A 15,916-nucleotide genomic window follows, 5' to 3' on the forward strand; every position below is an offset into this window, starting at 1 on the left:
CCCTCTTTCTAGCTGGGCTGGGAGTGTGCTGCTGGCTGGGTGTCCCCGGGTCGCTCTTTCTAGCTGGGCTGGGAGCATGACTGCATGGTAGGACGACTCGCGATATCTACCTCACTCACGGGTCCCTCTTTCTAGCTGGGCTGGGAGTGTGCTGCTGGCTGGGTGTCCCCGGGTCGCTCTTTCTAGCTGGGCTGGGAGCATGACTGCATGGTAGGACGACTCGCGATATCTACCTCACTCACGGGTCCCTCTTTCTAGCTGGGCTGGGAGTGTGCTGCTGGCTGGGTGTCCCCGGGTCGCTCTTTCTAGCTGGGCTGGGAGCATGACTGCATGGTAGGACGACTCGCGATATCTACCTCACTCACGGGTCCCTCTTTCTAGCTGGGCTGGGAGTGTACTGCTGGCTGGGTGGAGTCTGATGGATTATCTTAGTTACTTTGGGTTGGGAGCCCGGTTTTCTTCTTTCTCAGTAGACTTAGCCTTGCTGTGTACCTGTCGGGCTTATGGGGGTCCGTTCAGGTTTTATTTAAACTTGCGCACGAGTGTACCTTCTGGGCTTATGGGGGTCCAGTTAGGTTTAGTTTAGTTGTACTTAGTTTGTTTCTGGTATGCTCGTGTGCTTTCTTTTCTTATCCGCTTGACCTCTCTGTGTCTAGATTCTATCTTTTCTTATTGTTTTTACCCTTTTTGCTCAGTCGGCCTATGATGCCTACTGAGTACCTGTTTGTTGGTACTCATGCTACGCTCTGCATCTATTTCGTGATGCAGGTCCCAGTACCAGTTACCAGCGGTGATTAGTTCCAGCCTTCTTTTGCAGTTGTGATTCGGAGACGAGGGCGAGCACTTGGCGTTTTGGGGTTTGTTTTGTCTCCTTCTTTTGTTTTAGCTAGTCTTGTTGCCTTTGAGACACGCTCTGTTGTGGTCCACTTTTGGGACTTGTACTCTTTATTAGATAGCTCTGTACTAGTGACTTCCAGGTTCTGGGAGGGACTTCTGTATATATTTATTTTGGGTTGCTTCCGCCTTGTTATCCTTGTTTAGATTGTTGTTTTCGCTAGTTTCTGCCCTTTTGCTCATTGCTTGATGTTCTGGGTTACGGGTTGGCTTACCTACTGGTAGGGCATAGTAGGTGCCATCATGACTCGAAAAATCGGGTCGTGACAATTGTAAAATAATAAATGATGCTGGTGACCATGTGAATAGTATGGCAAGATAATAAATGATGTGCAAAGAGAAATTGCTCAAGGCATTTGTTCTGTACTTGTACACTAATACTGGAAGTTCCATGGAAGCTTTATGCTTACAAGTTACAAATGATTGCATTTCCAAGATAAATTCTTTCGTGGTACAATTGCGACATGTACTTAAATAGAAAGAAAAAGGAAATAGTCTCAATGAATACCTAATCTAATTATACAAATTCCAGGTCATATGTACAGCTTACAATATAAATGAAGTGAAAAAGCTTCTAATTCCACACGCTACGGAGCAAAATCCTAAAAAGTAATAAACTCAGCAGATATAAGGAAGATAGTCAAGGAAATGTGATTTACCATGATGAGTTTAACTCAGCTTTTACGGTCATCTATTGTCGTAAAAGTCATTGTTCCATGTGTCGCTGTTGTGTTCGCAGATGAAGAAGAGTCAACTTGTTTTCCCGAGCCAGTAGATAGCGAGCCTGATGATGTATTCTTCTGATTCCTGAGACTCACTAGATCTGATAACATGCCTGGCTCAGATATCTCTTCATCATCCACTTGCATCTCACCAGTCAGCAATTTCACCACAGTGGACATGGATGGTCGGCTTTTGGGCATGACTTGGGTGCATAAGAGAGACACCTTCAAGAATTTGCAAGCATCATCAACATCGAAGTCATCTCCCAATAATGCATCTACCAATTGAATGAGCTCCCCCTTCTTGAACAGTCTCCATGCCTGCATTTCAAGTTATGAATGTAATACAACTTCCTCTATAACTAATTTCTATCTGAATTTCATTTTCAATGGTTGGATAAATGTTTGCTCCATCAACTGTCAAAATTTCTATTTTCTTTTTGTTCTGTTCTTGAGCAAGCAATTATGATTTTAACATTATATTAATAAGCCCACTTGAGAAAAACAATATACAAACAATGGATTAGATGGGCTTGGGACTATATAAGATGCTTCAACTACATTACTTGCCATTTTAGAAGGTTAGGTTCAAGGATGTTGTCTGCACAAGGGCAAACAAGAATGGGGTTCTTTCATTTTTTGTCTTGTCGACCAAACTTAATTACCGGCACTACCCAACTATACAAAACCTATACATTTGCAGGCTAGTTTGTAAACTAGATCACCCAAAGGCACTGGACTGTATTTATCTCAATAAAAAGAATGTCATAACCATGCAAACATAGTGTCAGGATAATACACTTTCTTAAAGAAATGACCAAATAATTTAACAACCCCTGCTGATCTTCCCATCATGTTCTATGAGCAGTCGAGAATGCAATGGCCATAGATCCCTCATATTTATTAATGTATAGAAACAATTATGTTCTTCTTAGATATTTTCGTTCTGTAGGTAATCGGGATCCAACAGAAACAGAACATGTTAAAAGCAACTCCATACCCGTTCAAGAAGATATTGTTCCTCAATAGGTAAACGCTTGTTTGTGTTGCATCTTCCACTAACGATTTCCAAAAGGAGAATCCCAAAACTGTATACATCTGCTTTCCGTGTCAACTGCCCTCTCATTGCATATTCAGGGGCCAAATAACCTCTACAAATAAATAAGCACGTTAGAATTTATACACAATGATAAACAAGTAAACAATGATATACTATTTCCAGTTTTAGCTGAATGTATCACAAGACAATCAATAGTGTTTCTACATTTTCTTTTACAACATTGCTAGATCAGGAAAAATGGGAGCTCTATAAATAGGAAAAAGATGATGCCAATGAGTCATCATCTTGTTCTTTGGATATTATTAGCCAAAACATTCTCGATTGTTTCTGAATGGCTTACTCATTTTAATTCATAACCTATAATCCACCTAGAGAAATTTGTCTAAGAAGATAAAAGAAAAGCATAAGAATATGAAAACTTACAGCGTTCCTGCCACACGGGTGCTAACATGGGTTAAATCAGCAGGAATAAGCTTAGCAAGACCAAAATCTGAAATTTTTGGGGTCAGGTCTTTGTCGAGAAGGATGTTACTTGCTTTAATGTCTCTATGAACTATATAAGGCTGCGCTTCTTCGTGAAGGAATGCAAGTCCTCGTGCAACACCAATGCATATTTTAGTTCGTGTTATCCAGCTAAACTGGAGGCTACTATGTGCACCACCTGTGAGTAAGCAAAAGTATCCATTGCCATAAGTACAAACCAAAGAAAAGTTGAAAATAACAATGACAAAGGACTTCAACTCACCAAGCAGAGTTTGGGAAAGACTATTGTTTTCCAGGTAGTTATACACCAATATTCTATGATCCCCTTCCGCACAACAACCGTACAACTTCACCAGGTTTTCATGTTCTATATTTGAGATCACCTTTATTTCTGTCAAAAACTCCTTTACACCTTGTTTTGATTCAACAGAAAGTACCTTAATAGCAGCCATTTTTCCATCTCTTAGCCTCCCCTAACAACAGAAACTTAAGTTAGCTTATTTATTGAATGGAATTGCATAATCGAAAAATCTTTTTGTAGAGAACAAAATACCTTGTAAACAGAACCAAACCCTCCTTTCCCTATTTTATTTACAGGGCAAAAATCTTCGGTTGCAGCACGCAATTCCCGGTAGCTGTACACCCTTGCATTCTCAATGGTTGAAATTTCTGCAAAAATTCTAAATCTAGTGAGGAACCTTAACATGTTTTGATTAATAGCAACAACTTGAATCATTTTTATGAAGGTGGTATCCTAACCAGCTTGCATGCACCTCTATTATTCCACCGAGTACCTGTTACCTCCCACCAACACAGGTACCGGATAACTCTTCCCACCAACGAGGCAGATAAGAAGATGGTGGCACCTAATGATCTTTGGCCTCAACTGGAATTGAACATGAGACCTCTTGGTTCTCCCCCCCATTTCATTGACCACTAGACCACAACAACTTGAATTGTTATTGAGAGATCGTGTATGGGAGAGACAATGTCCGTCCATGCTTAAGAAGAACAAAGAATCCTAATTGTAACAACATGCTCACGTATGCTATACTGTCATAGAAGCTGGCAACAATTGCCATAAAGAGAAGTGAAAGTTGAGAAAAAGTTAAATTGTTTAACCTTCATCAATTTCAACTACACGGTTGTGAGGGGGAGATGCCTTCCCTCCTAAGCAGAGACCAAAACAAGTCATTACACCAGTGTTTTTGTTTCAACAGAAAGAAGGGCAAGTCAACCAACAGAAAAAAGAACTCTGCTGCCAATCCTGTTACATAACAAAACAACATATTAACAACACTTCATTACCAAAATTTAGTTCCATTTAGCGCTGGTTCAGAAATGCACATAACGGTACCTAAGGCGTTTGGCCATGAAATTTTTTCACTTTTTCCAAAGTTGAACTTCCAATCTCAAATATCATATTTCACTTTTGAAAACAAAAACTTTTTTTTTTCAAATTTTGCAATGAAACATGGCCAAAAGTCCATAAACGCCTCTATGCTCCTGAATTCTACCCAAAAAACGCATTGAATAAGAACTAATACGTTTATTTCCTCTATACCAAACCCTAAAAACATTCTCAAACAAGCATAATTTTGAACCTACTGCTCATAAGCTACATTTCATCACTACTAACAATACATCTAACATTGTAACAAAAAAGAAGGAGAAATAAACCAAAATTCCAGACACCCATTTCCAAAACTCAACACGACATACCAACAAAACAAACAGAAATCAATTACATCAATAACAATCCAAAGCTTCAAAGAAAAAAGTTCAAAATTTATAGTAAAATTGCAGCACTAGTAAAATGAAACACAATTCCCGAAAAGAGAAATGCCCCTTTATTACAACAAACACAAAACCAGATCCATGGCTTGAACAGTTACGAAGCTAGCTTTTCGCAGCTGGTTCAAAAAACTTTCAATTACTAAAAAAAAAAGGAAAAAATTCAAACTTTTACAGATAAAATAACTGTATGTACTCCAAAATAATCCATTAACTTCTTCTTTTCAGATCCGCCTAAAGAGAAAACACTAACCTGATTGATCAATCAAAAAGCACAAAAATCTCCAAAAGAACTGAAATTTAGCTCGTTTTAAAGGCAAAAAACAGCTAAACTTAGCTCAATTAAAGTAGTGAAATTACAGGGAAGAGAAGAAAGATGAAAATTTAAGAGAAAAAGGCACAAAATTGAATTTACGTACTTGTTGAAGCAGGCAGTAGAAGAAAATGGGAGAGATAAAAAGTTTTTGTTTGACTATTGGGAGAGATGAGTTTGGTTGCTTTATTTATAGACTATATATCGGAGTTTGGTTTACGGATAAAGTTATATTCGGATTAATTATGATGAAATTAGTTATAACAAATTATTATTTTATGTGAAATACAAATAATATTATAATTACAATCACACATAAATATAGTTATTATTTCTAAGATTATAATTGGGATTAGTTGTCCCTATCCCTTATAAGTAGGGTTGCGTATCTGTCGATTTTGTTCGAAGGTTATTGATTTGACTTATTGGTTATCAGTTTGTAGAGAGGTTAAATTATTATAAAACCATTAAGATATTGGTTTATCGATTTGGCTATTGATTTAACTAATAAGATTTGACACACAAAAAATCATTGAAAATCTCATAGAAACAAAGTGACAAATCAAATGAACCATACACATGAGTTCACAAATTGTTTTTTGCTCAAAAGTAAACACTTTTACATTGTAGAATAACTAAGAGTTTGAGACCGTCAAAAATAAAAGTGAGAAACAAAACTCTAAGTCAAAGACTTAATATACAAAATTGTATAAATATATTGATTTAATTTACTATCGGACTATCAGTTAACCCGTTTTAAAAAAAAAAGAATCTCAAATCATTAAGAATCGATAACCCGGTAACAAAAAAATTAAAATTATTATCAAAATCGCTAAATCAATAGCCTTTTTTTTATTCGAGTTATTAATTTCGTTTCGATTTTGAACCACCCCAATTGTGAGAGCTTGCTTGGTTCAGAGATAAAGTTATATTGAAATTATACTCTTGAAATTATAAAATTTATACTCTAACTGAAGATATAAATTTATCCCAAGCTAAACTTATAATAACTTTAACTAAATAAAGTATAATTTTAATTTTAAATTTAATCCTGAAATATCTCTGCTTATTTAAAAAACCCTTAAAGAGTTGCAGGCCATTGATGTTATGTTAGCACGTCATTAGCAAGATCATAGAAATATCCCTCCCTTATTAAAAAAATAATATTAATATTCAATTGTGTTTTTTATTTTTTACGTGGAAAATATGGACAAATGTAAACATCAGTAAAGTCAAAATAATATATGTTTAATTCAAAAGTAATACATTTTTATTTTAACAAGAATATATTAGCAGCCACTAATGATTCGATTAAAATTTAAAATCGGTGCAATGGACTATTGACTATTCGAATCACTTAGAAAAGTAAATACTTTTATTTGTTGACAAAAGATTTACTAGGATGGGGTTTGATTTATTTGGAAAAAAAAACGTGACTTGAAATTAAGTACGTAATAAATTATCAAGAGTCTTTTAAAAATAATATATCTGTTTATATATGGTAATGATAAAGTCTACGTATATTCTATACTCTTTGTTGTTATTGTTGTTGAAACCAAGCATAATTTACTAAAAAGGAAAAGAAAAGGACAAATGAATCATTTTTCTGTTTTTTAAAAAAAATTTATTTTACTACTTTATCATGAAAGCATAAATTCAAAAATAATAAATTGATGAATATTATTAAATACAATCTCATAATTATTACACATTTTTTTATCTTTCAACTTAAAAATAATCAACTCTAAATTTTTTAATTTTTTTCATTTAGATTTGAAAAGTCAGTTTAGACATTGTTTTTTTATAAGAAAATTCTACTTTTCACTAATTTGACTAGTGAAAATATTTTAATTATTAATTTTCTATGAGAAATCATTGAATTCTCTTGAACTTTTTAAGTCTACCACCTAATTTATTCTCCTTCTTTTTCAACTATTCCTTTCAACAATTAATTTAGTAATATTATTATCCACTTGCCCCAATATATACTTTTATAATAAAAGAAAAAATATATAGAGGAAAAAGATAAGGTTGGCTGCACCAATCATTATACGGTGACAAAATTCTATATACTCTTTCTTTATTTTTTTATTTTATTTTTCATGATGTTTTGTATATTAAAATTTGAATTCACACACAAAAAAAAGTATAATTCATTGATAAAGTGTTTTCTAATTAATAATAAGGGTAAATTTAAAATTAAAAACGTAAAATTACCCATTAATTTTATAAAGTAGATAAATATTGTTGGATATCCTAAAATAGTATAATGGACAACTATTACTGAACGGAAGAAGTATCAGACAAATACTAATCATAATTAATCAAAAAAAAAAAACATATAGTGACATCTTCCCTCTAATCATTAAGAAGAAGAAAAACACATTAAAGTACTAATTAAGTACAGAGATTGTGCTTTAGTACCGCACGATTGCCACTTTCCTCTACTTTTACATGCTCATAACTCATAAGTAGATTCTGAATTTCAGCATTTTAAAATTATTTATTTTATTTTATAATCTATATAATATTCCTCTTTTTTAATTTATCTCTCTTATTCTGACTTGATACATTGTATAAAAAAAACAATTATTAAATCTTATAGTATTAAATTAAAAAATTTATCAAATATATTGTACTTTTTTTTAAAAACGTCACGAGAAAAGTTACTCATCATGTCAAAATGAAGATTTTTGAAAAAGAAATGCATATTTTTTCCATATAGTTAAACAATTCTGCAGATGTAAAATAACAAAGGCATTTTCCCAATCCTTGAAGAATAATTCAAGATTAAAGTAAGGTTGAGTGAGTCATAAGTGAAAGCTTTAATAAATACATTCACACTGAAAATATCTATTTTCTAAAGTATTTTTCTTAATCGATAGTTGACATGATCAACTTTTATCACTCCTTTCGTTTTATATAGTTACGTATTATTTATTTTTTTATATATTTTTATAAAAAATCATAAATCATAAATATTTTAAACTAATTTATCCGTATCTCAACAAAACTAAGTTAATCTTATTTCAAGAACATTTATATATAGTAACGCTGACAATTAATACGAGACAAATGAAGTAACTTACAAGTTACAAGTAATTGAATCAGTTATTTGGCTTCAATAATTCAACATGACAGACACAAACATGATGTCAACTCAATTAAATTTAACATCGTACAAGAAAAGGTTGAATTATTCCATGAACTCAAATCAAACTACAAGAATTCTCAATCTAGCTATTGAAGACTTCTCGAGAAACAACAATAACAATTCTTTTTATCCTTAATTAAAAGATAATAGAGTCACATTTGGTAGAAAATATTTTGTTCATGAGATGAAATTTTTCGACGTGAAGTTGGATCAACAAGAAAAAAAGAGGAGAGAGGAAGAGTACACAAGCCTTGTATGCAAATCAAAATTCTAAGTAATCTTCTAATTAATGGAAATTATAATTAGCACATGGGACACTAAGTAAGTTGCTTAAGTATCTAGCTCCTTTTTGTCCAGGTTATCGACCTAAACCACAAGTGGTCATAAATATATTATAACAAAACTTAATAAGAAAATATCTCACGAACTTTATGACGATCAAATTATTATTTTTTACTTTGATGGATTTCAACTTCTTCAGCAAATAAAGTCGATTCGGAATATTATACCATGCTCAACCCCAACAAAGTTTTATTCACATGCAATGCGCCCGATATAATTGGCAATGGACATGAGCATGCTTAAACCTTTTTGACACAAGATTGCCTAGTAAACATTTCACTATTTTATCCTCCAAAAAAAGAAAAAGTTTTTTTTTTCCCTTTTTGGTTCATAAGGCTAATCCACTACTAGATAAAGTTTGGTGGAGTGGTGGAAAGTAGTAAATGAGATTCAAGCGCATCCAAATAATTTTAATGTCTTTGGACATCTAATAAAATATATGTCTATCTCAAGGTATATATATAATTTTTCGAAATTAATGGATGCACGTGTACCCTCATGGTCTGCCTCTGACTCCAAGTGGAAAGATTTTTATATTGTTTTTTTAATTTTTCCGTACTACTCAAATCTTTAAAACTCAAATTTAAAATTTCAAAGCATCACTAATAAAATTAGCAGGCGTAAATTAATACAGGAGGGAGGGAATAATTGAATATAATTGGGGCCAATTTGGAGTCGATAACAGTGAGTTAGGCTGTAGGTAGTGCCATGAAACTACAAAGAAATTCATTAATTGGCACAAATTTTGAAGACTTGGAATAATCAGGTCTTTTCCTACACTTAAAAAGATGGTAGGGCAAAGGCATTTGTTCATTAAAGAGTCGAGACCTACCAACATGATTGTGGTGCGGTGATGAGAATGCTCAATCCTTAATTAAAGGTTTCAAATTCGAGTAGAGTATAGATAAAATTTTGTTGAAAGCACCACTCTTGAATGAGCCATGCAATGCACAATTCAGATTTAGTTAAGATTTCAATATAGGCTTCAGACACACAGGACGAAAACCAAATAAAAATAAGAAAGAATCAGGACCTTTTTTGTCAACTCAAATTGATGGAGAAGACCATCACCAACTGTAATCCCCCATCACAAACCTTTTCGGAAAAACGTGCATTCCAAAATTCCACAGAAGAAGTCAACCATGGCGTTCTTTTCAAGCCACAAGCCAACAATACACACACAACATTTAGTTGTAAACCATCGACGAATGTGGTGCAATGAAACTGTTCCTTCCTCAATTAGAAATCTCGCGTTTGAATTTTGAATATGAATTTCTTTTTATAGAAAGCATTTCACATTAATTGTGTCATCTATTCTCACCCTCCAACATACCTTATTGTCACCACACTCCCATGGCCCTCATCCCACCACCCCTATCTCTCGTAATATTTATCTAAATTATATATAAATGTTTTTAGGATAATTATTTTTGCTTACTTACCGAATATAAGAAAATAAGTAAAAAAAATCCACTTATTTTCCTTGAAAGAAAACAAAGAAATATTTTCAATGGAGAACATGTTCCACAAACCAAACACACCCTAAGTAAAGGCAAAATGAGGGGAAAATATAAGATAAGGAAGCAATCACAACAAATTGAATGTTACACAAAAAATGAGACTTTTTTGTCATTACCTGAAGATGAATTTAACGATACAATACAAAAAAAAATTAAATAACTAACAAAACAAACATTGTATTTAAACTAACACAATACAATACGTACGATGAGTAACAACCATCCAAACAAACAAAGTTGTAAGTGCACACTGATATAGCAAAGTTTATTATACTACAAGTTTACAACGATGGGTGTGTGTATGATGCTAAAGACGGAACACAGCTGCAAAAAAGTAAATACTTAGAAAATCATCTCCTTTGCTAGCTCTAATGTTTCCTTGTGCCCAATAAACTTATCTGCAATGGCCAGTGCGAACTCCATGGTAGTTCCTGGTCCTCTGCTGGTAACGAGATTTCCATCAACCACCACCCTGTTTTCTGCTTCGCTTGGATCGGAAAGTTTGTTGCACAAGGCAGGAAAGGCAGTAGCCTTTTTACCCTGGATAGCAAGAAAAGGATGCATGTCAATTAACAGACCAGAAATAAAGCAGTCAAATGCATAAATAGTGTAATGCAAAGCATGCTATGCTGCAAGACTTGCAACAACAGGCCCCTTGTATATTTAATAATGTAATACTGTTACTTTTTTAAACCTATTAAGATGAACCAATATAGCCTAGCTCAATAAGGTTACGGCCAATCAAGACCTTTAAGTCGTGGCCTTTTTATCCTGATAAACCAAGGTAATGTACAAATTACAGTACTCGAGGTAATATTCACTTGCTTTAAAATAGTTTTAACTTTCAAAATCGAAGAGCATGAGTATGTCTTCTTACCTTGAGAAGCCCATGGGGTTCTAGGACTAGAGCTGGAGATGCACACATTGCTCCATATGGTTTGCTTGACTCCCTCTGCTTTTTCAGCATGTCAACCAACTTTTCTGATTTGGCAAATGTTTCGGCACCACCAAGACCGCCCTGCATAATCATATATTACAGTAAGACAAGAATTTCAAGGAGCTTTAGAAGCAGAGTTTCAGAGGATTGCACTCACTGGTAGGACAATGAGATCGTACGATTGTTTAGCAGCTTCATCAAGGAGCACATCTGCTACTAGTTTAACTTTTCTGGAAGCAACAATCTCCAATTTATCTTCCAGAGATGCCACAACTACTTGAGCGTTTGCTCGCCGAAGTACATCAATAATAATAGTAGCTTCCATTTCCTCAGAACCATTTGCAATAGGTACAAGAATCTGTCAAACAAGTAACTCTAAATAATTTTGGAAATATTAAGAACTTAATATTTTTTTGACAAGTTATGAACTTGCATATTAACATGGTGGTGATTCAGCTCCAAAACTCGAAAGAACAATTCATAACATACTGTAAGTACAACATATTGCTGTTACTTCATAAGCTAAACATTCTACCTAGACATGGGACACTGCTATTACTTCCAAAGGTAAAAAGACATCTATTAATGATGGTTTGCATAAAAGTTTGCTAACCCTTAACTCTGGGGACATGGTTATACATGGATGTGCTTAGAATACCTCATCCTTTGCTTTTTGAGCATATATATTATGACTCACAAAGTTTTCCTACAACATTTGCCAGCACAACAATGTATGTATCAACATACACATACTTATAAAAAATGTATCAACATACACATGATAGTAGAAGATTTAAATATATGCAAAATCCAAGTGGTCACTTGTAGAGAAATGATTAATATATTTACATAAATGATTGTGTAGAGAAACTGACAGAGCTGCACCCCTCAGCCAAAAATCTTACCCGTGGCTTACTCGTGAGTGTCCAATTTACTGAATTAAGGTCCGCAAATGCAAATTCTTCACTGTGATTTGGGCGCATCACCTGAATAAGAATAATCCCAAATTTTCATAAATAAATGGCACCGAGCAAATACCAGACCACCAGAACTGCAAAATGAAAACATCTGCAGGTCTCCGATACCAAAGCTAAAATGATTAAGAAAAAGCTTTGACAGAAATATGGACTATGAACAAACATAAGATTCAATACCAGAAGAAGAACTAGCTAAGAACTGATTTCCACAACTGTACACATAAAAATAATCATCAGGACAAGATAATTCAGTGGGCCAAGATGATATATGATGAGAAAAGCTACGAGCCCACAATGTTGCATTCTGCATCTTGATCTTGAATAGAAATCAACAAAGGTGAGACCGGGCTCTGATTTTCAACACTATTTGTCATAACTACTCAACTCTCCTCCAAAAGATCAGATTCTAAGAAGAAGAAGACAGCGATTTTGCTACCCCAACCTTCAGCCAATTATGCATCAGTTGAACACCCGCAGTTCCTCCAGCTACTTGTTCACATAACTATGACATAGAATAGAAACAACCTTCTTTTCTTTTGCGGCATAGTAGGATACATTTTAACATTTCAGTTAGTTTATCTCCTCCAAAAATAGAATCATACATAGAAGAGACAGGAATATACTTTCTTGTTTCAGCACATATATATTAACATAAGACACAGATGCAAATCCAAGTCTTGAATATCCCAAATTTTAGGTCTACAACACCATGTCCCACATCATGCCAATACATTGCTTCCACTTTTATGATAAAACGAAGAGATGAGATTGGAAATATACCAGTGGGCCAGAAACTTCATTAGCCTTCTCTTTTCCATACAACTCCTCAACCAATGCAACAGCATACTCGATGGATGTTGCTGGTCCACGACTTGTCACAACTTTCGCATCCTTTTGGACTCTTGACTCAACAGCAATGGCATGAGATGATAGTTCCTCCATATACGATGGATAACACGTTGCCTTTAAAAGAACAAAGGAAAAACACAATTCTAACTTTCAGTCCCTTCAAAAGAAAAAGAACATACTTGAATTTTAAGCAGGGAAAGAAATGAATGAGCTCACTTTCAGCCCCTTCAAAAGCCCCCATGATCCAAGTGCTACCGCTGGAGCAGCACATATTGCAGCATATAGCTTTCCATTTTCAGCTTGCTTTTTTACAATGCTTTCCAAAATTTTGCAGTTCCCAAGGTTGGCTGCACCAGGTACCCCTCCCTGAAGAATGGTGAAAACATTAACCAAAAAAAAGAATCATAACTACAGAAGCTATCGTCATGTGTCCCTGAATGAGACTTGACCAGTATCAAGAAACATTTAAGTATCATACATCATGTTGGCTCAGGAAAAGGGACAGGACATGTAAGAAGAGATCCTTCTTGCAATATTCATCATTTCCAGTTACTAACCAATACAACTATAAAGGATTTACTTGCTTTTCCAATACAAAGATCTGGAAAATGGACAAGAATTGTGTAGGCATCCTCTTTTGCTTCTTTGAGCACGTCTCTTTTAAAATCATTAGAAGTAACAAAGATAATGTAATGCAAAACTGTTAACTCTTTAATTGAATTAACAATTTTCATGGACACACACAAAAATGGACATGACAAAATAATCATCATAGCATCTGCCTTCTTCCACAAGTGATTGCAATGGTCTTGCTAAAACTAAATCACATAATAATGAACATATGCTTCTATAATTCATGAGTAGTTTATACTGACTCTTCCACCAAAATATCAGATAAAAGAATTAACCAATGTTCAATTCAGCAAAGCCTAATTTGTGAGCTTGAACAACAAACATACCGGAAGCGAAATAAGGTCGAACTCAGTATCTACACAATCCGAAATTAGAGCATCAGCAACGATCTTAATCCCATACATTACTTCAATCTGAAGCTGATTCTCAACGGAAGCAACAATAACCTCCGCACCAGCTCTCCGCAGTATATCTATCGGCACTATAGCCTCAATCGGCTCTGTACCAATCGCAATCGGAACCAATACCTATAACAAACAAATGTATAAAGGAACCGTAAATAAATCTACAGTTATTATCATATATAATAAACTTCAAATTCTGAATCTGTCTCCAATAGAGAAAAGTATAGATAATACGAACCTTCTTAGTAGCAGAAGCCATGGCTGAAACTGAAATTGAAGTTCCTCGAGATAATTTTCTAGAGTTGGGATGAGTGGAGAAAGTGAAAAATGAGTGAATTTTGGGGGTTTGGTTGAGTTTTATAAAGGAAGGGAAAGGAGTAGTGAGGTGTCGCAATATTGGTGCTGCCATTTTTATAATACGCTTGAGCTAAAGAGGGTCAAGCCCGAGGATAGAAATGGCTAATAAAAATTGGTCATGTGTTCCATGGATGCATTGAGTTAACACGTTGTGGGGATAGTTGTGAAATATCATTTCATAGTGTTACACATGTATCGACCCGAGTCAGGGGCGGCTCTAATAAATTGGAGGTCTAAAGACAAATTCGAATGGAGACCTTAAATTTAAATATCTATTTTTATGAAGTTTATTATAGCCAATATTTAATCTTTCTTGAGACATAGGATTCGTAATTTGTCGAACTTTTATTACTTCTTTGCTCTTTTATGAAAAAAATTTATTTTCTACAAGTAATATTCGATATTTTTTTAAAAATAATACTTATAACCTATTTATTTATTTTTAAAATGAGGCTCCTCAATTTTTGGGGCCTAAGGCAATTATTTTTTTTTCAAAGTTGTAGAGCCGACCCTGACCCGAGTTATGGTACAAGGATGAAACTTTTTCAATAACTAAGGATCGTTTAAGCCTTTGGTATAGAGAAGCAATTCGAAAATTAAAAGCTTGAACATAATATATTTTTTCTTAACTAATATATTTTATTTATATATTAAATTAAGAATATAGTTATTATTATGTAAAATTATCATTTTATAATTTAGAACTCATAAAATAAAAAAATTCGTTACGTGAGATCTATTGTTACATACTAGTGAGAATTGCTCCATAAAATTATGGACATAAATGCTTATAATATGTTCATAACAAAATTAGAAAGTTCTAATTTACTACAATGAAGTAATATTGGATTGAGAGCTTCAAATTAATGGTTTAAAGTTTGGTGCAACTATTAAACTGAAGTATTGAAGTTTAAAATACAGTTTAAATCAATGTTTTAGAAAGTGAGAACGTAAAATTGAATATTTTATTTAATACAAATAATGCATAAGCTTCGAGCCTTCGAGGCATTAAGTGTGAACCTTATGAATCTCTAAATCATTTTTATTTACCTTTGTTATTTTACTTCTTCTTTTGATAGAAGACGATAGTAATTTATATTAATCAACAATATGCATCATATAGTAGGGTGACCACGGGCAAGCATAGTTCCTTGTAGTTTCCATCACTGATATGGTAGTAAGATTATAGTTATCCGATATACATATAGCAGTAAGATTATAGCTATTCGATATACATATTAGCCTAAATGGGTTAACAAAAAGAGTTTCAAATTTGTTTGATTCAACGTCATCAACTACAAATGAAGTTCTTTTTTTAATTTAAAAAGATATAATAGAAACTCAAAAATGTAACATAACTTAAAAGTTAAAAATTATTAAGCCCCCTAACAAAAAAGTAAAAGTTAACTCTCTTATATTAGAAGCTGTAATTAACTGCATAAAAAAAATTGTGAAGAGTAGATCGATCGCTAATTTT

The 15,916-nt window shown here is 33.8% G+C and overlaps 2 protein-coding genes across 3 annotated transcripts; both read right to left on the reverse strand.

The window, feature by feature from the left end:
* Positions 1–1,220: 1,220 nt before the first annotated feature.
* LOC102603053 (putative serine/threonine-protein kinase) lies at positions 1,221–5,443 on the reverse strand. 2 transcript variants are annotated; one of them, XM_006348228.2, is made up of 7 exons: positions 5,373–5,443; positions 4,282–4,426; positions 3,713–3,828; positions 3,422–3,632; positions 3,100–3,337; positions 2,617–2,767; positions 1,221–1,937 (listed from the first exon to the last, which is right to left on the reverse strand). In XM_006348228.2, the coding sequence occupies exons 2-7, from the start codon at positions 4,352–4,354 to the stop codon at positions 1,569–1,571; spliced, it is 1,158 nt and encodes a 385-aa protein (XP_006348290.1). In that variant the 5' UTR covers positions 4,355–4,426; positions 5,373–5,443; the 3' UTR covers positions 1,221–1,568. The 2 variants fall into 2 exon arrangements, with proteins under 2 accessions (XP_006348290.1, XP_006348291.1); XM_006348229.2 differs by lacking the exon at positions 5,373–5,443 and adding an exon at positions 5,207–5,352.
* A 5,019-nt stretch (positions 5,444–10,462) lies between these two features.
* LOC102603619 (protein DJ-1 homolog B) lies at positions 10,463–14,525 on the reverse strand. Its single transcript, XM_006348230.2, has 8 exons — positions 14,321–14,525; positions 14,005–14,205; positions 13,262–13,411; positions 12,977–13,159; positions 12,125–12,205; positions 11,377–11,577; positions 11,160–11,300; positions 10,463–10,822 (listed from the first exon to the last, which is right to left on the reverse strand). The coding sequence occupies exons 1-8, from the start codon at positions 14,489–14,491 to the stop codon at positions 10,625–10,627; spliced, it is 1,326 nt and encodes a 441-aa protein (XP_006348292.1). The 5' UTR covers positions 14,492–14,525; the 3' UTR covers positions 10,463–10,624.
* Between the last annotated feature and the right edge of the window lie 1,391 nt (positions 14,526–15,916).

The sequence above is a fragment of the Solanum tuberosum genome, unplaced genomic scaffold (assembly GCF_000226075.1).
Source record: "Solanum tuberosum cultivar DM 1-3 516 R44 unplaced genomic scaffold, SolTub_3.0 scf00096, whole genome shotgun sequence".
In the NCBI taxonomy this organism is placed as follows: domain Eukaryota; kingdom Viridiplantae; phylum Streptophyta; class Magnoliopsida; order Solanales; family Solanaceae; genus Solanum; species Solanum tuberosum.